Source organism: Somniosus microcephalus, chromosome 8 (genome assembly GCF_052327205.1).
Source record: "Somniosus microcephalus isolate GS21.2 chromosome 8, FLI_Smic_1.0, whole genome shotgun sequence".
In the NCBI taxonomy this organism is placed as follows: domain Eukaryota; kingdom Metazoa; phylum Chordata; class Chondrichthyes; order Squaliformes; family Somniosidae; genus Somniosus; species Somniosus microcephalus.
In genome coordinates this window covers 267,891,151-267,916,111 of record NC_140994.1, presented here as the reverse complement: position 1 = coordinate 267,916,111, position 24,961 = coordinate 267,891,151, and the positions used below count along the sequence as shown (strand labels likewise).

At 53.0% G+C, this 24,961-nt stretch overlaps 1 protein-coding gene across 2 annotated transcripts in view; it reads left to right on the top strand.

Moving 5' to 3' along the window:
• Window positions 1-24,961, top strand: part of flt4 (fms related receptor tyrosine kinase 4) — a 361,767-nt gene that overhangs the window by 283,086 nt on the left and 53,720 nt on the right. For both annotated transcript variants that reach the window (XM_085996053.1, XM_085996054.1), the window contains 3 exons: window positions 6,278-6,366; window positions 15,021-15,174; window positions 21,367-21,461. In XM_085996053.1, coding sequence (XP_085852179.1) covers window positions 6,278-6,366; window positions 15,021-15,174; window positions 21,367-21,461 — 338 coding nt within the window. The remainder of the gene's footprint in view (window positions 1-6,277; window positions 6,367-15,020; window positions 15,175-21,366; window positions 21,462-24,961) is intronic.

The window sequence follows — 24,961 nt, the reverse complement described above, 5'->3', positions numbered from 1 at the left end:
GCTGCACTGTCGGAGGGTCAGTACTGAGGGAGTGCTGCACTGTCGGAGGGGCAGTACCGAGGGAGCGCTGCACTGTCAGAGGGGCAGTACTGAGGGAGCGCTGCACTGTCGAAGAGCAGTACTGAGGGAGTGCTGCACTGTCGGAGGGGCAGTACTGAGGGAGCTCTGCACCGTCGGAGGGGCAGTATTGAGGGAGTGCTGCACTGTCGGAGGGGCAGTACTGAGGGAGCTCTGCACCGTCGGAGGGGGCAGTACTGAGGGAGCTCCGCTACACTGTCGGAGGGGCAGTACTGAGAGAGCGCTGCACTGTCGGTAGGGGCAGTACTGAGGGAGCACAGCACTGTCGGAGGGGCAGTACTGAGGGAGCTCTGCAACCGTCGGAGGGGCAGTACTGAGGGAGCTCCGCTACACTGTCGGAGGGGCAGTACTGAGGGAGTGCTGCACTGTCGGAGGGTCAGTACTGAGGGAGTGCTACACTGTCGGAGGGTCAGTACTGAGGGAGCTCCGCACTGTCGGAGGGGCAGTACCGAGGGAGCGCTGCCACTGTCGGAGGGTCAGTCCTGAGGGAGTGCTGCACTGTCGGAGGGGTCAGTACTGAGGGAGCGCCGCATCTGTCGGAGGGGCAGTACTGAGGGAGCGCTGCACTGTCAGAGGGGCAGTACTGAGGGAGCGCTGCACTGTCAGAGGGGCAGTACTGAGGGAGTGCTGCACTGTCGGAGGAGCAGTACTGAGGGAGTGCTGCACTGTCGGAGGGGCATTTCTGAGGGAGCTCTGCACCGTCGGAGGGGCAGTACTGAGGGAGCGTCGCACTGTTGGAGGGGCAGTACTGAGGGAGCTCTGCACCGTCGGAGGGGCAGTACTGAGGGAGCTCCGCTACACTGTCGGAGGGGCAGTACTGAGGGAGTGCTGCACTGTCGGAAGTGACGTCTTTTGGATCAGACGTTAAACCGAGGCCCTGTCTGCTCTCTCAGGTGGATGTAAAAGATCCTGTGTTGCTATTTCGAAGAAGAGCAGGGGATTTCTCCCCGGTGTCCCGGGGCGAATATTTATCCCTCAACCAACATCACTAAAAACATATTATCTGGTCATTATCACTTTGCTGTTTGTGGGAGCTTGCTGTGCGCAAATTGCCTGCCGTGTTTCCTACATTACAACAGTGACTACACTTCAAAAGTAGGTCATTGGCTGTAAAGCGCTTTGGGATGTCCTGAGGTGGTGAAAGGCGCAGGAAAAATGCGAGTCAAGACTTTCTTTAAACCCATCGGCTGATTATTCTCGGAGCGCCCATAATCATTGCTCGTTGGGTTTTACACAGAATATTATTTAAACAAACAATGTTTTTTTCTGAGGCTGAGGAGTCGAGGGACTCGATCCAATGACACTCAAGTGCATCGCAAATTATTTACTGTCTTCCAATTCTGGTGTAATTATAGCAAAACATCGACTTCCTCTGCTGATTACCGGACAGATGTGGATCCGGAATAATAGTGACATCCATTTCAATATATTTTCGTGCCGAGCCATTCTGTTGCAATCTATAAATGGACTTGTGTGATGAAAAGGTTTCATCAACGGCCCTTCATGAATCTGTTAGCAGCGTAACATTAGCTCTCAAACAACAGTGGTGGAGTTAGAAAAACAGAATTCTTGCTCCCACAGCGTCCCGGTGAGTCCGGTAACACCCAGTGCAGCAATAGTGTCCCGGTGAGTCCGGTAACACCCAGTGCAGCCAGAGTCCCGGTGAGTCCGGTAACACCCACAGAGTCCCGGTGAGTCCGGTAACACCCAGTGAAGCCAGAGTCCCGGTGAGTCCGGTAACACCCAGTGCAGCCAGAGTCCCGGTGAGTCCGGTAACACCCAGTGCAGCCAGAGTCCCGGTGAGTCCGGTAACACCCAGTGCAGCCAGAGTCCCGGTGAGTCCGGTAACACCCAGTGCACCCATAGAGTCCCGGTGAGTCCGGTAACACCCAGTGCAGCCACAAAGAATTAGGTCCCAGGTTCAGCCCAGGCCTCCTACTGAATTAGGAACACAGGGACAGGAGGAGGCCATTCAGCCCCTCGAGCCTGTTCCATTGTTCAGTTAGACGATGGCTGATCTGGATCTCAACTCCATTTCATAGAATAATACAACGCGGAAGGAGGCCATTCGGCCCATCGAGTCTGCGCCGGCTCTTTCGAAGAGCAATCCAGTCAGTCCCACTCCCCCGCTCTTTCTCCATATCCCGGCAATTCTTTCTCCTTCAAGTATTTATCCAATTCCCTTTTGAAGGCTACTCTTGAATCTGTATCCACCGCCCTATCAGGCAGCGCGGTCCAAATCCTAACTACCCATTGCATACAAAAGTTTTCCTCATGTCGTCTCTGGTTCTTTTGCCAATCATCTTAAATCTGCCCTCTCGTTATCGACCCTTCAGCCATTGGAAACAGTTTCTCTTTATTCACTCTATCGAAATCCTCCATGATTTTCAACACTTCAATCAAATCTCCTCTTAGCCTTCTCTGCTCCAAGGAGAACAACTCCAGCTTCTCCAGTTTATCCACGTAACTGTATTCCCTCATCCCGGGAACCATTCTAGTAAATCTCTCTGCACTCTCTCCAAAGCCTTCACATCCTTCCTAAAGTGCGGTGCCCGTGATTGGACACAATACTCCAGCTGGGGCCGAACTAGTGTTTTATATAGATTTAGCATAACTTCCTAAACCTATATAAAACACTAGTTCGGAATGAGTTAATGAGATCAGATTATATTATTCTGTCAGCATATGGGTCAATGACATTTGTCGTTATTTGCCACTGAACACTTTTGTCTTGTAAAGTGAACTTCCCCGGTGATTTAGCTTCATCTTTAGGTAAGGTTAAATTCCTCATTTCATACAATTTAGCTCTTTGGAGGTCAGGAGACAATTTTGCAGAACACTCCCTTAACAATTATAAAAGATGGAATTCATGTTAGGGCAGGTTATATATAGTTTGTTTAATGATCATGTTATGAGAGCTTATTGGCCTTTCCTTGTTTATATGCTTATGTTTTTAAGGTTAAATTTTAGCTGATATCATTCAATGAATTTTCAGTTACTAACTTTAGACAAAGCCTCTGTATCTGGTTTCTTTGCCAAGTCACCATTTTTCATGCTCGAGTCGAGATCAGCGGTGTCAAACTCGCCTTTGCTCCGTATCCCTTAATACTCTTACCCAACAAAAATCTATCGATCTCAGGCCTAGAAATTCAGTTAGGGGCGCCCAGCTCGCCTGGGCACCGGAACTACCGCTGCGCGCGGAGCCACTTGCGCCAGCGGGATATTCAGTTTCAGCGCCCCAAGTGGAAGCCGGCCGCTAAACAAGGGTTTCGGCGCCCCGCTTGGGGCGCTGAAACTGAATATCGGCGTGTAAAGTGCCGCAGCGCCACCCGCTGCGGCATGGCAGCCTGCGGTACTGCAGGCCTTCCTCTCATTCTTGAGGGGGAGGTGCCTGCAACAGTGCGATCCCCGCTCGCGAGTGCCGGCAAATGAGCCCGGCACCAAGGAGAAGTGCCGGGCTCTCTGGAAACAGCCGGCAATGCCGCGGGGGGGGGGGGTGTAGGAGGCCGGGGACGGAGGTGCGGGCAGGCGGCCGCCGAAAAAGCGGCCGGCCGCACCTCCACCTTAACTCGCCCCACTACCGGCACAGGTAGGCCCCTGTGTACCGGTCGCTGTTTGCGGCCGGCGCGGGGGAGGCGGCAGCAACCAAATATGGCCAGCGGGGCACTAGCGGGGCGCTGCGCACACCGATGACGTCATCGGTGGCGGCGCAGCGCTACTGGCTAACGCCGCCATTAGCGCCCCGCTAAATATGGCGGTAGGTTTGCACAGTGGCGCAAAAGCCCTCTTTGGGCGCAAACTGGTGGCGCAGGCCGCTGAATTTCTAGGCCTCAGTCTTTACATTTTTCACTTAACCCCCAGAATCCACAGCTTTTTGGGGGAGAGAGTTCCAGATTTCCACCACCCTTTGTGTGAAGAAGTGCTTCCTGACATCACCCCTGAACGGCCTGGCTCTAATTTTAAGGTTCTGCCCCCCTTGTTCTGGACTCCCCCCACCAGAGGAAATAGTTTCTCTCTCCACCCGATCAAATCTTTTAAAAACCTTAAAACACTTGAATAAGATCACCCCTTAATCTTCTATATTCAAGAGAATACAAGGCTTACTGCAATTATATAGGGCCCTGGTGAGACCACACCTGGAGTATTGTGGACAGTTTTGGTCTCCTTACCTAAGGAAGGATATACTTGCCATAGAGGGAGAGCAACGAAGGTTCACCAGGCTGGTTCCTGGGATGGGGGGATTGTCCTATGAAGAGAGATTGAGTAGACTAGGCCTATATTCCCTAGAGTTTAGAAGAATGAGAGGTGATCTCATTGAAATGTACAAAATTCTTACAGGGCTTGACAGGGTAGATGCTGCGAGGATGTTTCCCCTGGTGGGGAGTCTAGAACCAGGGGTCACAGTCTCAGAATAAGGGATTGGAACTGAGATGAGGAGGAATTTCTTCACTCAGAGGGCGGTGAATCTTTGGAATTCTCTACCCCAGAGGGCTGTGGAGGCTCAGTCATTGAGTATATTCAAGGCCGAGATCGATAGATTTTTGGATCTTAAGGGAATCGAGGGATATGGGGATAGTGCAGGAAAGTGGAGTTTGAAGCTGAAGATCAGCCATGATCTCATTGAATGGTGGAGCAGGCTCGAGGGGCCGAATGGCCGACTCCTGCTCCTAATTCTAATGTTCTTATGAGTCTTTGCAACCTGTCCTCATAATTTAACCCTTTTAGTCCCGGTATCATTCTGGTGAATCTGCGCTGTACCCCAAGGCCAGTATACCCTTCCTGAGGTGTGTTAGTCGCAAACAACTCGCTCCCTTTGATAGATCAACCCCACCCACCCACCTTCTCCCCATATCCCCAACCCCACCTACCCACCTTCTCCCCATAGCCCCAACCCCACCCACCCACCTTCTCCCCATATCCCCCAACCCCACCCATCCACCTTCTCCCCATATCCCCCAACCCCACCCACCCACCTTCTCCCCATATCCCCAACCCCACCCATCCACCTTCTCCCCATATCCCCCAACCCCACCCACCCACCTTCTTCCCATATCCCCAACCCCACCCACCCACCTTCTCCCCATATCCCCAACCCCACCCACCCACCTTCTCCCCATATCCCCAACCCCACCCACCCACCTTCTCCCCATATCCCCAACCCCACCCACCCACCTTCTCCCCATATCCCCAACCCCACCCACCCACCTTCTCCCCATATCCCCAACCCCACCCACCCACCTTCTCCCCATAGCCCCAACTCCACCCACCCACCTTCTCCCCATATCCCCCAACCCCACCCATCCACCTTCTCCCCATATCCCCCAACCCCACCCACCCACCTTCTCCCCATATCCCCCAACCCCACCCACCCACCTTCTCCCCATATCCCCAACCCCACCCACCCACCTTCTCCCCATATCCCCAACCCCACCCACCCACCTTCTCCCCATATCCCCAACCCCACCTACCCAGCTTCTCCCCATATCCCCAACCCCACCCACCCACCTTCTCCCCATATCCCCAACCCCACCTACCCAGCTTCTCCCCATATCCCCAACACCACCCACCCACCTTCTCCCAATATCCCCAACCCCACCCACCCACCTTCTCCCCATATCCCTCAACCCCACCCACCCACCTTCTCCCCATATCCCTCAACCCCACCCACCCACCTTCACCCCATATCCTCAACCCCACCCACCCACCTTCTCCCCATATCCCCAACCCCACCTACCCACCTTCTCCCCATATCCCCAACCCCACCCACCCACCTTTTCCCCATATCCCCAACCCCACCCACCCACCTTCTCCCCATATCCCCAACCCCACCCACCCACCTTCTCCCAATATCCCCAACCCCACCCACCCACCTTCTCCCCATATCCCTCAACCCCACCCACCCACCTTCACCCCATATCCTCAACCCCACCCACCCACCTTCTCCCCATATCCCCAACCCCACCCACCCACCTTCTCCCCATATCCCCAATCTCTCTCACCCACCTTTTCATCATAGTAGAGCAATCCAATTGAATCTGATAGAATGGCAGAACAGGTTTGAGGGGCTGAATGGCCTCCTCCTGTTCCTGTCACCTTTTATAGCTCCCAAAATGTCTAAGATTCCTAAAATTGAAGTGGTGGTGTTCCCAGGGACTATGTGATGGTCTACATTAACGCTCTTTCCTCTGTGCTGTTGCAGGTCCTTTGATGGTGATCGTGGAATACTGTAAATATGGAAACCTTTCCAACTATTTGAGGAACAAGCGAGAAGATTTCATCCCCTACAGGGTAATGTCTCCCTACACACTCCCCCTCCACCGCGCTCCATCCCCTACAGGGTAATGTCTCCCTACACACTCCCCCTCCGACTCCCTCCATCCCCTACAGGGTAATGTCTCCCCACACTCCCCCTCCACCTCCCTCCATCCCCTACAGGGTAATGTCTCCCTACACACTCCCCCTCCGACTCCCTCCATCCCCTACAGGGTAATGTCTCCCCACACTCCCCCTCCACCGCGCTCCATCCTCCTCCTGTGCCATGTGGGAAATCAGGGACACTGTCTCTGACAACTATGTGTGCAGGAAGTGTGTCCAGCTGCAGCTCCTAGCGGACCGCATGGCGGCGCTGGAGCTGCGAATGGACTCACTCTGGAGCATACGCGATGCTGAGGATGTTGTGGATAGCACATTCAGTGAGTTGGTCACACCGCAGGTAAAGGCTAGCTCAGACAGTAAATGGGTGACCAAAAGGCAGGGTAAAGGCAGGAAGGTAGTGCAGGAGTCACCTGTGGTCATCTCCCTCCAAAACAGGTTTACCGTTTTGGGTACTGTTGGGGGAGATGACTTACCAGGGGAAGGCACCAGCAGCCAGGTTCAGGGCACCATGATTGGCTCTGCTGCACAGAAGGGAGGGAAAAAGAGGGATAGGGCTATAGTGATAGGGGATTCAATTGTAAGGGGGATAGATAGGAGTTTCTGTGGCCGAGACCGAGACTCCAAGATGGTATGTTGCCTCCCTGGTGCAAGGGTCAAGGATGTCTCGGAGCGGGTGCAGAGCATTCTGAAGGGGGAGGGGGATCAGCCAGTTGTCGTGGTACATGTAGGTACCAACGATGTAGGTAAAAAGAGGGAGGAGGTCCTACAAGCTGAATTTAGGGAGTTAGGAGCTAAATTGAAAAGTAGGACTTCAAAGGTAGTAATCTCTGGATTGCTACCAGTGCCACGAGCTAATAAGATTAGAGAGAGTAAGATAGATAAGCTAAATACTTGGCTTGAGCAGTGGTGCAAGGGAGAGGGATTTAAATTCTTGAGGCATTGGAACCAGTTCTTGGGGAGGAGTGACCTGTACCAAGGGGACGGTCTACACCTGAACTGTGAGGGAGCCGATGTCCTCGGGGTAATATTTTCTAGGACGGTTCGGGAGGATTTAAACTAATTTGGCAGGGGGATGGGAACCTAGGTAGTGGAAAAGAGGGAAGTCATATGAAGTCAGAAATAGATGGTAGAAAGGTGAGAAGCAATAAGCAAAGGAGAGAAACACAAAGGGCCAAACTAATTCATAATGAGAGTGTGAAAAAAGCAAGCCTGAAGGCTTTGTATCTTAATGCTAGAAGCATTAGGAACAAGGTGGATGAATTAGTTGTGGAAATAGAGGTAAACAAGTATGATTTGATTGGGATTACAGAAACGTGGCTGCAGGGTGGGCAAGGCTGGGAACTTAACATCCAGGGATATACAATATTTAGGAAGGATCGGCAAAAAGGTAGGGGAGGTGGGGTAGCATTGCTGGTAAAGGAGGGGATTAATGCAATGGAAAGGAAGGATATTAACTCGGATGAAACGGAATCTGTATGGGTAGAAATGAGAAATAGCAAGGGGAGAAAAACGTTAGTGGGTGTGATATATAGGCCTCCAAATAGTAATATGGAGGTGAGGGAAGGCATAAAAAGGGAAATTAGAGAAGCGTGCGATAAGAGCACAGCTGTCATCATGGGTGACTTTAATTTACATATTGATTGGACTACCCAAATTAGTAAAAATTCTGAGGAGGAGGAATTCCTGGAATGTTTTCGGGACGGTTATCTGGACCAATATGTCGAGGAGCCGACTCGAGATCAGGCCATTTTAGACTGGGTATTGTGCAATGAGAAGGGACTTATCACCAATCTTCTTGTACGAGGCCCCTTGGGTCAGAGCGATCATAATATGATCGAGCTCTCAGTCGAGATGGAGAGTGAGGAAATTGAATCAGAGACTAAGGTCCAGAACTTAAATAAAGGGAATTACAAGGGTATGAGACGGGAATTGGGTAAGATTGATTGGGTGGTGTTTCTGGGGGGATTGACAGTGGATAGACAATGGCAAGCATTCAAAGATAGAATGGAAGAATTCCAGAACATGTTTATACCGGTTTGGCATAAAAATAAACCTAAAAAGGTGACTCAACCGTGGATAACGAGGGAAATTAGGGACAGCATAAAATCAAAAAAAAGGGCATATCAACTGGCAAAAAAAAGCACCAGACCGGAAGATTGGGGGCAGTACAGGATACAGCAGAAGAGGACAAAGGGATTAATCAGGAAGGGGAAAATAGAATACGAAAGTAAACTTGCAGCAAAAATAAAGACAGACTGCAAAAGCTTTTATCGGTATATCAGGAGGAAAAGACTGGTAAAATCCCAAGTCGGTCCCCTGCAGTCCGATTCGGGAGAATATATAATGGAGAATAAGGAAATGGCAGACCAATTAAACTCATACTTTGGTTCTGTATTCACAAAGGAGGACACAAATAACCTCCCAGGAATATCGGCAAACATAGGGACTAATGAGAGGGAGGAGCTGACAGAAATTAGTATCTCTAGGGATATGGTGTTGGGTAAGTTGAGGGGACTGAAGGCCGACAAATCCCCGGGGCCTGATAAACTACATCCTAGGGTACTTAAGGAGGTGGCCCTGGAGATAGCAGATGCTCTAAGGATCATCTTCCGGAACTCCATTGACTCGGGAACAGTACCCGTGGATTGGAGGGTAGCTAATGTTACCCCAATATTTAAAAAGGGGGGTAGAGAGAAAGCAGGGAATTATAGACCAGTAAGCCTTACATCGGTTGTGGGCAAAATGCTAGAGTCCATTATTAAGGATAAAATAGCGGAGCACTTGACAAATGGGGAAAGGATCGGACAGAGTCAACATGGATTTACAAAGGGTAAATCGTGTTTGACTAATCTGCTGGAATTTTTTGAGGAAGTAACTGGTAAAATAGATGGGGGAGAGCCAGTGGATGTGGTGTACCTTGACTTCCAGAAAGCCTTCGATAAGGTTCCACACAAAAGATTGTCATGCAAAATTAAGGCTCATGGGATTGGGGGCAAAGTATTAACGTGGATAGAGAACTGGCTGGCGGATAGAAAACAGAGAGTTGGAATAAACGGCTCGTTTTCAGAGTGGCAGGCAGTGACCAGCGGGGTGCCGCAAGGATCTGTCCTGGGACCCCAGCTGTTCACAATATATATAAATGATCTGGATCAGGGAATTGGATGCAATATTTCCAAATTCGCTGACGACACTAAACTAGGAGGAGGGGTGGGCTCTGATGAGGATGTCAGGAGGCTACAGTGCGATTTGGACAGGTTGGGGGAATGGGCGGATACGTGGCAGATGCACTATAATGTGGATAAATGCGAGGTTATCCACTTTGGGGGTAAAAACAGGAGGGTAGATTATTATCTAAATGGCAATAGATTGGGAGATGGGGAAGTGCAGAGGGACCTGGGTGTTCTTGTGCACCAGTCACTGAAGGAGAGCATGCAGGTGCAACAGGCGATTAAGAAGGCAAATGGTATGTTGGCCTTCATATCAAGGGGGTTCGAGTATAGGAATAGGGATACCTTACTACAGCTGTACAAGGTGCTGGTGAGACCGCATCTGGAGTATTGTGTACAGTTTTGGTCGCCCCATCTGCGGAAGGATGTTCTTGCCATGGAAAGAGTGCAACGGCGATTCACCAGGCTGATACCTGGAATGGCGGGAATGACCTACGAAGAGAGATTAAATAGTTTGGGCTTGTACTCACTGGAGTTTAGAAGATTGAGAGGGGATCTCATCGAAACATATAAAATTATGGCAGGCCTGGACAGGCTGAATTCAGAGAGAATGTTTCCAATGGCCAGGGAGCACAGAACCAGGGGCCACAGTCTAAAAATAGCGGGCAAATCATTTAAAACAGAGATGAGGAAGAATTTCTTCACTCAAAGAGTGGTGAGCCTGTGGAATTCCCTGCCACAGAGGGCTGTGAAGGCTAATTCAATAAATATTTTCAAGAGAGAATTGGATATATTTCTGAAGGCTAAGGGGATTAAGGGTTACGGAGAAAAGGCGGGGACGGGGTACTGAACTGGTAAGGTCAGCTATGATCTCAGACGAGGATCAGCCATGATCTCATTGAATGGCGGAGCAGGCTCGAAGGGCCGAATGGCCTACTCCTGTTCCTATCTCTATGTTACTCTATGTAATGTCTCCCTACACACTCCCCCTCCGACTCCCTCCATCCCCTACAGGGTAATGTCTCCCTACACACTCCCCCTCCACCGCGCTCCATCCCCTACAGGGTAATGTCTCCCTACACACTCCCCCTCCGCCTCGCTCCATCCCCTACAGGGTAATGTCTCCCTGCACACACCCTCTCCGACTCCCTCCATCCCCTACAGGGTAATGTCTCCCTGCACACACCCTCTCCGACTCCCTCCATCCCCTACAGGGTAATGTCTCCCCACACTCCCCCTCCACCTCGCTCCATCCCCTACAGGGTAATGTCTCCCTACACACTCCCCCTCCGACTCCCTCCATCCCCTACAGGGTAATGTCTCCCTACACACTCCCCCTCCACCTCCCTCCATCCCCTACAGGGTAATGTCTCCCTAGACACTCCCCCTCCACCTCCCTCCATCCCCTACAGGGTAATGTCTCCCTACACACTCCCCCTCCACCTCCCTCCATCCCCTACAGGGTAATGTCTCCCTACACACTCCCCCTCCACCGCGCTCCATCCCCTACAGGGTAATGTCTCCCCACACTCCCCCTCCACCGCGCTCCATCCCCTACAGGGTAATGTCTCCCTACACACTCCCCCTCCACCGCGCTCCATCCCCTACAGGGTAATGTCTCCCTACACACTCCCCCTCCACCGTGCTCCATCCCCTACAGGGTAATGTCTCCCCACACACTCCCCCTCCGACTCCCTCCATCCCCACTGTGGCAAAATCAAGACTCATCGCCCAGTCTCCGACTTTCACTCCTTGTGAAGATTTGGGAACTCCTCACCTCTCTCCGATCTCCCCTCCTTCTACACTCTAAAAGTTTTAATACCCAAGATTACTGTCACCCATCCACTGAATCATAGAATCGCACAGTAACAGAAGGAGGCCATTCGGCCCCTCGAGCCTGCTCCGCCATTCAATAAGATCACGGCTGATCTTCGACCTCAACTTCCCCGCCCGATCCCCATATCCCTCAATTCCCCTAGAGTCCAAAAATCTATTGATCTCTACCTTGAATATACTCAACGACTGAGCCTCCACAGCCCTCTGGGGCAGAGAATTCCAAAGATTCACCTCCCTCTGAAGAAATTCCTCCTCATCTCAGTCTTGAATGGCCGACCCCTTATCCTGAGACTGTGACCCCTGGTTCTAGACTCTCCAGAGAGGGGAAGCAGCCTCTCGGCATCTACCCTGTCAGTCCTGTGTTCTCGGTTATCGACCCTCCTGCCACTAGAGTTTCTCTCTGCTCACTCTGTCAAAAGCCCTTCATTATAAATCATGGCGACTTTGTAGATGTTGCTGCAAATGTAAGAATGAAAATATTTTGCTCGGTAAAATGGCCCAATTTCTTGCCTACACTTTTCTGGAGTTGTCCCACATTCTGGGTCATGAACCTTAACCTTGTCCCCTCAGCTGGAATACCATTGGCTGAGTAAAAGGTCTTCCAGTTAGGGGGCGCCTGTTAGATTTCTTTGTAAAACTCCAGCAAACGCATGTAAATGTCACATGAACCTGCTCGCAAAATACTGTAAGAAGAAAGAAGGAACTCTCATTTCTCCAGCACCTTTCACCACCTCAGGATGTCCCAAAGTGCTTCACAGCCAATGAAGTACTTTCTGAAGTGGAGTCACTGTTGTAATGTAGGAAACGCTGCAACTAATTGCGCACAGCAAGCTCCCACAAACAGCACTGTGATAATGGCCAGTAAATCTGTTGTCGTGATGTTGGGTGAGGGATAAATATTGGCCCCAGGACACCGGGGAGAACTCCCCCTGCTCTTCTTCAAAATGGTGCCAGGAGATCTTTTACGTCCACCTGAGAGAGCAGACGGTTTAACATCTCGTCCGAATGAAGGCACCTCTCACAGTACTGAAATAGATAGATGTTTGTTGGGTAAGGATAACGAGGGATATGGAGCAAAGGCGAGTAAATGGGGTTGGGATACAGATCAGCCATTATCTAATTCAATACTGGAGCAAACTCTAGCGCTGAATGGCCTCCTCCTGTTCCTTATGTTCCCAACCCTGATCCTGCCCTGGCAGAGTTTGATTGGACAGTGTAGAGGGAGCTTTACTCTGTATCTAACCTGCGCTGTACCTGCCCTGGGAGTGTTTGATGGGACAGTGTAGAGGGAGCTTTACTCTGTATCTAAGCCGTGCTGTACCTGCCCTGGGACTGTTTGATGGGACAGTGTAGAGGGAGCTTTACTCTGTATCTAACCCGTGCTGTACCTGCCCTGGGACTGTTTGATGGGACAGTGTAGAGGGAGCTTTACTCTGTATCTAAGCCGTGCTGTACCTGCCCTGGGACTGTTTGATGGGACAGTGTAGAGGGAGCTTTACTCTGTATCTAAGCCGTGCTGTACCTGCCCTGGGACTGTTTGATGGGACAGTGTAGAGGGAGCTTTACTCTGTATCTAAGCCGTGCTGTACCTGCCCTGGGACTGTTTGATGGGGCAGTGTAGAGGGAGCTTTACTCTGTATCTAAGCCGTGCTGTACCTGCCCTGGGAGTGTTTGATGGGACAGTGTAGAGGGAGCTTTACTCTGTATCTAAGCCGTGCTGTACCTGCCCTGGGAGTGTTTGATGGGACAGTGTAGAGGGAGCTTTACTCTGTATCCAACCCGTGCTGTACCTGCCCTGGGAGTGTTTGACGGGACAGTGTAGAGGGAGCCTTACTCTGTATCTAACCTGCGCTGTACCTGCCCTGGGAGTGTTTGATGGGACAGTGTAGAGGGAGCTTTACTCTGTATCTAACCCGTGCTGTACCTGCCCTGGGACTGTTTGATGGGACAGTGTAGAGGGAGCTTTACTCTGTATCTAAGCCGTGCTGTACCTGCCCTGGGAGTGTTTGATGGGACAGTGTAGAGGGAGCTTTACTCTGTATCTAAGCCGTGCTGTACCTGCCCTGGGAGTGTTTGATGGGACAGTGTAGAGGGAGCTTTACTCTGTATCCAACCCGTGCTGTACCTGCCCTGGGAGTGTTTGACGGGACAGTGTAGAGGGAGCCTTACTCTGTATCTAACCTGCGCTGTACCTGCCCTGGGAGTGTTTGATGGGACAGTGTAGAGGGAGCTTTACTCTGTATCTAACCCGTGCTGTACCTGCCCTGGGAGTGTTTGATGGGACAGTGTAGAGGGAGCTTTACTCTGTATCTAACCCCGTGCTGTACCTGCCCTGGGAGTGTTTGATGGGACAGTGTAGAAGGAGATTTACTCTGTATCTAACTCGTGCTGTACCTGCCCTGGGAGTGTTTGATGGGACAGTGTAGAGGGAGCTTTACTCTGTATCTAACCCATGCTGTACCTGCCCTGGGAGTGTTTGATGGGGCAGTGTAGAGGGAGCTTTACTCTGTATCTAACCTGTGCTGTACCTACCCTGGGGGTGTTTGATGGGACAGTGTAGAGGGAGCTTTACTCTGTATCTAACCCGTGCTGTACCTGCCCCGGGAGTGTTTGATGGGGCAGTGTAGAGGGAGCTTTACTCTGTATCTAACCTCTGCTGTACCTACCCTGGGGGTGTTTGATGGGACAGTGTAGAGGGAGTTTTACTCTGTATCTAACCCGTGCTGTAGCTGCCCTGGGAGTGTTTGATGGGGCAGTGTAGAGGGAGCTTTACTCTGTATCTAACCCATGCTGTACCTGCCCTGGGAGTGTTTGATGGGACAGTGTAGATGGAGCTTTACTCTGTATCTAAACCGTGCTGTACCTGCCCTGTGTTTGATGGGACAGTGTAGAGGGAGTTTTACTCTGTATCTAACCCGTGCTGTACCTGCCCTGGGAGTGTTTGATGGGCCAGTATAGTGGGAGCTTTACTCTGTATCTAACCCATGCTGTACCCGCCCTGGGAGTGTTTGATGTGACAGTGTAGGGGGAGCTTTACTCTGTATCTAACCCGTGCTGTACCTGCCCTGGGAGTGTTTGATGGGACAGTATAGAGGGAGCTTTAGTCTGTATCTAACCTGTGCTGTAACTGCCCTGGGAGTGTTTGATGGGGCAGTGTAGAGGGAGCTTTACTCTGTATCTAAGCCGTGCTGTACCTGCCCTGGGACTGTTTGATGGGACAGTGTAGAGGGAGCTTTACTCTGTATCTAACCTGTGCTGTACCTGCCCTGGGAGTGTTTGATGGGACAGTGTAGAGGGAGCTTTACTCTGTATCTAAGCCGTGCTGTACCTGCCCTGGGAGTGTTTGATGGGACAGTGTAGAGGGAGCTTTACTCTGTATCTAACCCGTGCTGTACCTGCCCTGGGAGTGTTTGATGGGACAGTGTAGAGGGAGCTTTATTCTGTATCTAACCTGTGCTGTACCTGCCCTGGGAGTGTTTGATGGGACAGTGTAGAGGGAGCTTTACTCTGTATCTAAGCCGTGCTAGATTCTCCAGATGTGATGAGATTTTTGTTGTGCCACAGGACCGGGTGCCAAAGGTGAGGAATCAGGTGATCTCAATGGTGGAAGTAGTGAAAGGATTGGACAACAGGAACTGCAATAGTGCCGGCGAGAACGCGATCTGTATACGGGCAGCGATGGAGAAAATCCTCAGCCATCCAGAGGTGATGGTGGAAGGTGAGAATCAGCAAACATCTAACATGACCTCAATCATCAAATATCATAATTGTGTTTAAAATTTGAAAATGGAAAAAAATTAACTGTCCTTGTTGTGAAAGGTTCAAATCCCAAATTCAGAGACTAGGAGTAAGAAGGGAAATTGGGAGAAGTTTTCACCCAATGGGTAAACAAGTTGCTGAATAAGTTATCAGGGAAAGAGATAAATGGCGTCAAGAGACAGTTAGATTTGTTTCTGGAGAGAGAAGTGATTGAGCGATATGTGAGAAGGTGGGTCGGTGGGGTTGAGGGATATGGTGAGAAGGTGGGTGGGTGGGGTTGGGGATGTGGGGAGAAGGTGGGTGGGGTTGAGGGATTGGGGAGAAGGTGGGTAGGTGGGGTTGGGGATATGGGGAGAAGGTGGGTGGGGTTGAGGGATTGGGGAGCAGGTGGGTAGGTGGGGTTGAGGATGTGTGGGGAGAAGGTGGGTGGGTGGGGTTGAGGGATATGGGGAGAAGGTGGTGGTGGGGTTTAGGGATATGGGGAGAAGCTGGGTGGGTAGGGTTGGAGGTATCTTCTTCTTCTTAGGCAGTCCCTCGGAACCGAGGATGACTTGCTTCCACACTAAAAATGAGTTCTCAAGTGACTGATGAGTCCAATGCGGGACCTACAGTCTCTGTCACAGGTGGGGCAGACGGTGGTTGAAGGGGCGGGTGGGTGGGGTGCTTGGGTTGACGTGCGCTCCTTGCGCTGCCTGCGCTTGGTTTCCGCTTGCTCCCGGCAAAGAGACTCGAGGTGTTCGGCGCCTTCCCGGATGCTTCTCCTCCACTTTGTGCGGTCTTGGGCCAGGGATTCCCAGGTGTCGGTGGGGATGTTACACTTTTTCAAGGAGGCTTTGAGGGTGTCATTGAGCATTTCCTCCGGCCACCTGGGGCTCTCTTGCCGTGTCGGAGCTCCGAGTAGAGCGCTTGTTTTGGGAGTCTCGTATCGGGCATGCGGACACTGTGACTCGTCCATCGGAGCTGATCGAGCGTAGTCAAAGCTTCGATGCTGGGGATGTTAGCCTGAGCAAGAACACTGACGTTGGTGCACCTATCCTGCCAATGGATTTGCAGGATCTTGCGGAGGCAGCGTTGGTGGTACCTCTCCAGTGCTTTGAGGTGCCTGCTGTACATGGTCCATGTCTCTGAAGCATACAGGAGGGCAGGTATCACTACTGCTCTGTAGACCATGAGCTTGGTGCTGGGTTTGAGGTCCTGGTCTTCAAACACTCTCTTCCTCAGGCGACCGAAGGCTGCACTGGCACACTGAAGGCAGTGTTGGACTTTGTCATCAACGTCTGCCCTTGTTGACAGTAGGCTCCCGAGGTATGGAAAGTGGTCCACGTTGTCCAAGGCCTCATCATGGATTTTGATAACCGGGGAGCAGTACTGTGTGGCGGGGGCAGGTTGGTAGAGGACCTTTGTCTTACGGATGTTCAGTGTAAAGCCCATGCTCTCATGTGCTTTGGTGAAGGTGTTGACGATAGTTTGGAGTTTGACCTCCGAGTGAGCGCAGACGCAAGCGTCGTCTGCATACTGTAATTCGATGACAGAGGATGGGACGACCTTGGACCTGGACTGGAGGCGACAGAGGTTGAACAGTTTTCCGTTTGTTCTGTAGATTAGCTCCACTCCAGCGGGGAGCTTACTGAGGGTGAGATGGAGCATTGCAGCCAGGATGATCGAGAAGAGCGTTGGTGCGATGACACAGCCTTGCTTGACCCCAGTCTGTACATGAATTGGGTCTGTGGTGGATCCGTTGGTCAGGATCACAGCTTGCATGTCGTCATGAAGCAGGCGGAGGATGGTGACAAACTTTTGAGGGCAGCCGAATTTGAGGAGGACACTCCATAGTCCCTCACGGTTGACTGTGTCGAAGGCCTTTGTGAGGTCAAAGGCGGCCACGAACAGCGGTTGGTGCTGTTCCCTGCATTTCTCTTGTAGTTGATGCTCGGTGAAGATCATGTCCATTGTGCCCCTTAGTGGGCGGAATCCACATTGCGACTCTGGGAGGAGCTCTTCGCCACTGGGAGAAGGCAATTGTATAAGGGTAAACCGGGAGAGCTTCTTCTCCCCGAGACAGACCGTCTGATATAAAGGGTCGACGTCCGCCTTATTCCCAATCAATCACTCGGAGTCCGGAGGTTCGTTCAGTAAATCAACTTTATTTTACAAGTCGACAGGGGAGTCACTCATCCTGGGACGAATGCTCTCCGATCGCTAAGATCCCCTGCCTTATATACAGTTTTTTGTTCTAAGTCGTGGCTTACATCATACAGTTGATTTTGGATGCAAATTCTTGCGACCCGTGTACACATTCTGACTGTTTACATAGTCCTGTGACCCCATACGTTATCTTTACCACATTCCTCAATTAGTAACGAACGGTTTGTGCACATTATTCAATTAGTAACTGTCAGTTTGACCATTTGACCACATTTCACCTTACTTCCCTATGGAACTTGTACATAACAACTCTTTATATATTTGGATATATGCTCGGTTCCTCAATTCCCTTATTTTAGCCCTTTTAACTCTTTCAGTCAGGTTGGCTGTGAGGCGCAGGCTGAATAGGGCTTTCTTAGCGGGGCCTTTGAGTGCTCCAGCGTTGATTTTCCTGCGGCATTGCTTCTGTTGCCGCCGCTGTTTTGGGGCTACATTGATGGAGATGACAGAGCGGATTAGGCGGTGGTCGGTCCAGCAGTCGTCCGCTCCTGTCATGGCGCAGGTGATGCGGACGTCCTTGCGGTCCCTCGCTCGGACGATGACGTAGTCCAGCAGATGCCAGTGCGTGGAGCGAGGGTGCTGCCCTGAAGCCTTGTACTTGTCTCTCTGACGGAACAAGGTGTTGGTTATGACAAGGCCATGTTCTAAGCATTTCGCCAGGAGGAGGGTACCATTGGAGTTGGCTTTCCCTACCCACTCTCTGCCGATCACACCTCCCCAGAGGTCTGTGTCCTTTCCAACTCTATCATTAAAGTCGCCAAGGAGGATCAGCTTGTCGCCCATTGGGACTCGGGACAGGGATTGTTCGAGGCTGGAGTAGAATTCCTCTTTGGTCTCGTCTGTGGCTTCCAGTGTTGGGGCGTACGCACTGATGACTGTAGCGCACTGGTTCCGGGCTAGGGTGAACCGTAGAGTCATGAGGTGTTCGTTTATTCCACTAGGGGAGTCTCTGAGACGTTCAACTAGCTCGTTTTTTATGGTGAAGCCGACCCCATGGAGGCGACGTTCTTCTTCAGGTTTGCCTTTCCAGAAGAAGGTGTAACCACTGCCTTGCTCCTTGAGCTGGCCTTCCCCTGCCCGCCGGGTCTCACTTAGGGCGGCGATGTCTATGTTGAAACGTTTGAGCTCCCGGGCAACGATAGCAGTACGGCGTTCCGGTCTGTCGCTGTTGGGGTTGTCCATGAGGGTCCTGACATTCCAGGTCCCGAACTTCATTTTAAAGGGTGGAAGATGCCTGTGTGTGAATTCTTTTAACGTGGGGTGGTCGTTGCACACCAGCTACCACACGGGCTTGGCAGAGCAAGGTCTTGGTCCAATGGCAAGGGGATCCAAGACGATTGGAGACCAGGCTCTGCTACATCGGCCTAGCACACACACACACACATACTCCTACTGTCCTCCTCCCTCCTTCCAGCAGGTCCTACCTGATGAGGGATATGGGGAGAAGGTGGGTGGGTGGGGTTGAGGGATTGAGGATCAGGTGGGTAGGTGGGGTTGGGGATATGGAGAGAAGGTGGGTAGGTGGAGTTGAGGGATATGGGGAGAAGGTGGGTGGGTGGGGTTGAGGGATATGGGGAGAAGGTGGGTAGGTGGGGCTGAGGGATATGGGGAGAAGGTGGGTAGGTGGGATTGAGGGATATGGGGAGAAGGTGGGTAGGTGGGGTTGAGGGATATGGGGAGAAGGTGGGTAGGTGGGGTTGGGGATATGGGGAGAAGGTGGGTAGGTGGAGTTGAGGGACACGGGGAGAAGGTGGGTAGGTGGAGTTGAGGGACACGGGGAGAAGGTGGGTAGGTGGGATTGGGGGATATGGGGAGAAGGTGGGTAGGTGGAGTTGAGGGATATGGGGAGAAGGTGGGTAGGTGGAGTTGAGGGACACGGGGAGAAGGTGGGTAGGTGGGATTGGGGGATATGGGGAGAAGGTGGGTAGGTGGAGTTGAGGGATATGGGGAGAAGGTGGGTAGGTGGGGTTGGGGATATGGGGAGAAGGTGGGTAGGTGGGGTTGGGGATATGGGGAGAAGGTGGGTAGGTGGAGTTGAGGGATATGGGGAGAAGGTGGGTAGGTGGAGTTGAGGGACACGGGGAGAAGGTGGGTAGGTGGGATTGGGGGATATGGGGAGAAGGTGGGTAGGTGGAGTTGAGGGATATGGGGAGAAGGTGGGTAGGTGGGGTTGGGGATATGGGGAGAAGGTGGGTAGGTGGGGTTGAGGGATATGGGGAGAAGGTGGGTAGGTGGGGTTGAGGGATATGGGGAGAAGGGGGGTTGGGAAGATGGGGAGAAGGTGGGTAGGTGGGGTTGGGGATATGGGGAGGAGGTGGGTAGGTGGGGTTGAGGGATATGGGGAGAAGGTGGGTAGGTGGGGTTGAGGGATATGGGGAGAAGGTGGGTGGGTGGGGTGAGGGACATGGGGAGAAGGTGGGTAGGTGGGGTTGAGGGATATGGGGAGAAGGTGGGTAGGTGGGGTTGAGGGATATGGGGAGAAGGTGGGTAGGTGGGGTTGAGGGATATGGGGAGAAGGTGGGTGGGTGGGGTTGGAATATGGGAGAAGGTGGGTAGGTGGGGTTGGGGATATGGGGAGAAGGTGGGTGGGTGGGGTTGAGGGATATGGGGAGGAGGTGGGTGGTGGGGTTGAGGGATTGGGGAGAAGGTGGGTGGGTGGGGTTGCGGGATTGGGGAGAAGGTGGGTAGGTGGGGTTGAGGGATATGGGGAGAAGGGGGGTTGGGAAGATGGGGAGAAGGTGGGTAGGTGGGGTTGGGGATATGGGGAGGAGGTGGGTAGGTGGAGTTGAGGGACATGGGGAGAAGGTGGGTAGGTGGGGTTGAGGGATATGAGGAGAAGGTGGGCAGGTGGGGTTGAGGGATATGGGGAGAAGGTGGGTAGGTGGGGTTGAGGGATATGGGGAGAAGGTGGGTAGGTGGGGTTGAGGGATATGGGAAGAAGGGGGGTGTTGGGAAGATGGGGAGAAGGTGGGTAGGTGGGGTTGGGGATATGGGGAGAAGCTGGGCGGGTGGGGTTGGGGGATATGGGGAGAAGGTGGGTGGGTGGGGTTGGGAAGATGGGAAGAAGGTGGGTAGGTGGGGTTGGGGATATGGGGAGAAGGTGGGTGGATGGGGTTGAGGATATGGAGAGAAGGTGGGTGGGTGGGTTTGGGAAGATGGGAAGAAGGTGGGTAGGTGGGGTTGGGGGATATGGGAGAAGGTGGGTGGGTGGGGTTGAGGGACATGGACAGAAGGTGGGTAGGTGGGGTTGGGAAGATGGGGAGAAGGTGGGTGGGTGGGGTTGGGGATATGGGGAGAAGGTGGGTAGGCGGAGTTGAGGGATATGAGGAGAAGGTGGGCAGGTGGGGTTGAGGGATATAGGGAGAAGGGGGGGTTGGGAAGATGGGGAGAAGGTGGGTAGGTGGGGTTGAGGGATATAGGGAGAAGGGGGGGTTGGGAAGATGGGGAGAAGGTGGGTAGGTGGGGTTGGGGATATGGGGAGAAGGTGGGTGCGTGAGGTTGGGAAGAAGGTGGGTGGATGGGGTTGAGGATATGGAGAGAAGGTGGGTGGGGTTGGGAAGATGGGGAGAAGGTGGGTGGGTGGGGATATGGGGAGAAGGTGGGTGGGTGGGGTTGAGTGACATGGACAGAAGGTGGGTGGGTGGGGTTGGGAAGATGGGGAGAAGGTGGGTGGGTGGGTTTGGGGGATATGGGGAGAAGGTGGGTGGGTGGAGTTGGGAAGATGGGGAGAAGGTGGGTAGGTGGGTTTGGGGATATGGTGAGGAGGTGGGTGATTAAGTGCATCCTGTGGCCTCAGAATTAGATTGGCAACTATGGACAGTTTAGGAGAATCACAGATTGTTACCTGATAGTCTGGCGTGGCAGTGTTCAGCCCTGCGGTTACTGAACTGGGGCTTTCTGGCTGTACGTAAATAAAGCCAAGAATATCTGTTTCCCCCTCTGACAGCCGATGACCTCTGGCAGTGCCCCCTGATGCTGGTGGACCTTATCTGCTACAGTTTCCAAGTGGCTCGAGGGATGGAGTTCCTGGCGTCCAGAAAGGTGAGGTCCCCAAACAGGTTACAGGTTGGCTCGTATCTGGGTGGGTCCGTGGGCACTGCACGCTTTCTGCTGCTTCACCCTAAGTGTCCAATCCCCGTGTCTGAGCCTACACAGCGAGTGTCATCGGCTACTTCGAAAGGGAATTGGATAAATACTTGAAAAAGGAGAAATTTGCAGGGCTCTGGGGAAAGAGCGGGTGGGCGGTGGGACTAATTGGAGAGCTCTTTCAAAGAGCCGGAACAGGCACGATGGGCCGAATGGCCTCCTTCTGTGCGGTGTGATTCTATGTTTTGAGTATTAGGGTGGGGGGGAATGACCACTGACACGCTCAGTATCGACATCAACACACACTCTCCTTCAGCACGATTCACTGGGCAAACTAGAGGAGCGGTGCTGCAACCAGCAGTATAACTCAGTGCTGCCCGGTCCCACTGTTCTAAAACAGGTACCAATCTCCCAAAGGCGGCATTAAAGGTGATTCCCTACATTGCAACCGTGACTACACTTCAAAAAGTACTTCATTGGCCGTGAAACACTTTGGAACGCCCTGAGCTCGTCAAAGGTGCTCAAGATCTTTCTTTCTTTCCATCTTTCTTTCATTCCGTCATGCTTTCTTTTCTTCCTTCCTTCCTTCTTTCTTTCGCGTTGTGTTTGGTCAGGTGCCCGAGTTCCACACTCTGTGAGATTGTCTGTCTTGCACAGCCCTTTAGTGCCCCCTGCCGCTAGCTGCGGAGATCCAGAGGGGGAAATGATTGCAGGATGTCCGTCTGTTTGTGCTGCGTGATTATTATCCTGTCCATGCACCATCTGAAAGTATCTGTCTCTGACTGAAACCTACAGCCAAAGGCAGCATTTCATCGAAACCTGTTTGTTCCCCAGTTGAAGCATCTCCTGACCGATTAACGGACTCACGGGGCAGAACCGATGTTACTTTCTCAAATCGAACCAATTGCTGCGACACAGATGGGCTTCATGATAGTTTTTATTTTAATTGAGAAACCCTGGACTATTCACCAGGCTGCAGATCAGCACCGCATTTGACAATAAGGTCGAAAACCAGAAGTGCTGGGGAGATGATGCCAAACTTGGGTTAGGGAAGAGTGATGATTGGAGGAGAGAGGGGAGACTGAGGGAGGGGAGGAGTTCCACAGATTGAGGGGAGACTGAGGGAGGGGAGGAGTTCCACAGTTTGAGGGGAGACTGAGGGAAGGGAGGAGTGCCACAGTTTGAGGGGAGACTGAGGGAGGGGAGGAGTCCCACAGTTTGAGGGGAGACTGAGGGAGGGGAGGAGTTCCACAGTTTGAGGAGAGACTGAGGGAAGGGAGGAGTTCCACAGTTTGAGGGGAGACTGAGGGAGGGGAGGAGTTCCACAGTTTGGAGGGGAGACTGAGGGAGGGGAGGAGTTCCACAGTTTGAGGGGAGACTGAGGGAGGGGAGGAGTCCCACAGTTTGAGGGGAGACTGAGGGAGGGGAGGAGTTCCACAGTTTGAGGGGAGACTGAGGGAGGGGAGGAGTCCCACAGTTTGAGGGGAGACTGAGGGAGGGGAGGAGTCCCACAGTTTGAGGAGAGATTGAGGGAGGGGAGGAGTTCCACAGTTTGAGGGGAGACTGAGGGAGGGGAGGAGTTCCACAGTTTGGAGGGGAGACTGAGGGAGGGGAGAAGTTCCACAGTTTGAGGGGAGACTGAGGGAGGGGAGGAGTCCCACAGTTTGAGGGGAGACTGAGGGAGGGGAGGAGTTCCACAGTTTGAGGGGAGACTGAGGGAGGGGAGGAGTTCCACAGTTTGAGGAGAGATTGAGGGAGGGGAGGAGTTCCACAGTTTGAGGGGAGACTGAGGGAGGGGAGGAGTTCCACAGTTTGAGGAGAGACTGAGGGAAGGGAGGAGTGCCACAGTTTGAGGGGAGACTGAGAGAGGGGAGGAGTTCCACAGTTTGAGGGGAGACTGAGGGAGGGGAGGAGTCCCACAGTTTGAGGGGAGACTGAGGGAGGGGAGGAGTTCCACAGTTTGAGGAGAGACTGAGGGAAGGGAGGAGTTCCACAGTTTGAGGGGAGACTGAGGGAGGGGAGGAGTCCCACAGTTTGGAGGGGAGACTGAGGGAGGGGAGGAGTCCCACAGTTTGAGGGGAGACTGAGGGAGGGGAGGAGTTCCACAGTTTGAGGGGAGACTGAGGGAGGGGAGGAGTCCCACAGTTTGAGGGGAGACTGAGGGAGGGGAGGAGTTCCACAGTTTGAGGGGAGACTGAGGGAGGGGAGGAGTTCCACAGTTTGAGGGGAGACTGAGGGAGGGGAGGAGTTCCACAGTTTGAGGAGAGATTGAGGGAGGGGAGGAGTTCCACAGTTTGAGGGGAGACTGAGGGAGGGGAGGAGTTCCACAGTTTGAGGAGAGACTGAGGGAAGGGAGGAGTGCCACAGTTTGAGGGGAGACTGAGGGAGGGGAGGAGTTCCACAGTTTGAGGGGAGACTGAGGGAGGGGAGGAGTTCCACAGTTTGAGGGGAGACTGAGGGAGGGGAGGAGTCCCACAGTTTGGAGGGGAGACTGAGGGAGGGGAGGAGTCCCACAGTTTGAGGGGAGACTGAGGGAGGGGAGGAGTTCCACAGTTTGAGGGGAGACTGAGGGAGGGGAGGAGTCCCACAGTTTGAGGGGAGACTGAGGGAGGGGAGGAGTTCCACAGTTTGGAGGGGAGACTGAGGGAGGGGAGGAGTTCCACAGTTTGGAGGGGAGACTGAGGGAGGGGAGGAGTTCCACAGTTTGAGGGGAGACTGAGGGAGGGGAGGAGTTCCACAGTTTGAGGGGAGAGTGAGGGAGGGGAGGAGTCCCACAGTTTGAGGGGAGACTGAGGGAGGGGAGGAGTTCCACAGTTTGAGGGGAGACTGAGGGAGGGGAGGAGTTCCACAGTTTGAGGGGAGACTGAGGGAGGGGAGGAGTTCCACAGTTTGAGGGGAGACTGAGGGAGGGGAGGAGTTCCACAGTTTGAGGGGAGATTGAGGGAGGGGAGGAGTCCCACTGTTTGAGGGGAGACTGAGGGAGGGGAGGAGTTCTACAGTTTGAGGGGAGACTGAGGGAGGGGAGGAGTCCCACAGTTTGAGGGGAGACTGAGGGAGGGGAGGAGTGCCACAGTTTGAGGGGAGACTGAGGGAGGGGAGGAGTCCCACAGTTTGAGGGGAGACTGAGGGAGGGGAGGAGTTCCACAGTTTGGAGGGACACTGAGGGAGGGGAGGAGTTCCACAGTTTGGAGGGAAGACTGAGGGAGGGGAGGAGTTCCACAGTTTGAGGAGAGACTGAGGGAAGGGAGGAGTTCCACAGTTTGAGGGGAGACTGAGGGAGGGGAGGAGTCCCACAGTTTGGAGGGGAGACTGAGGGAGGGGAGGAGTCCCACAGTTTGGAGGGGAGACTGAGGGAGGGGAGGAGTTCCACAGTTTGGAGGGGAGACTGAGGGAGGGGAGGAGTTCCACAGTTTGAGGGGAGACTGAGGGAGGGGAGGAGTTCCACAGTTTGAGGG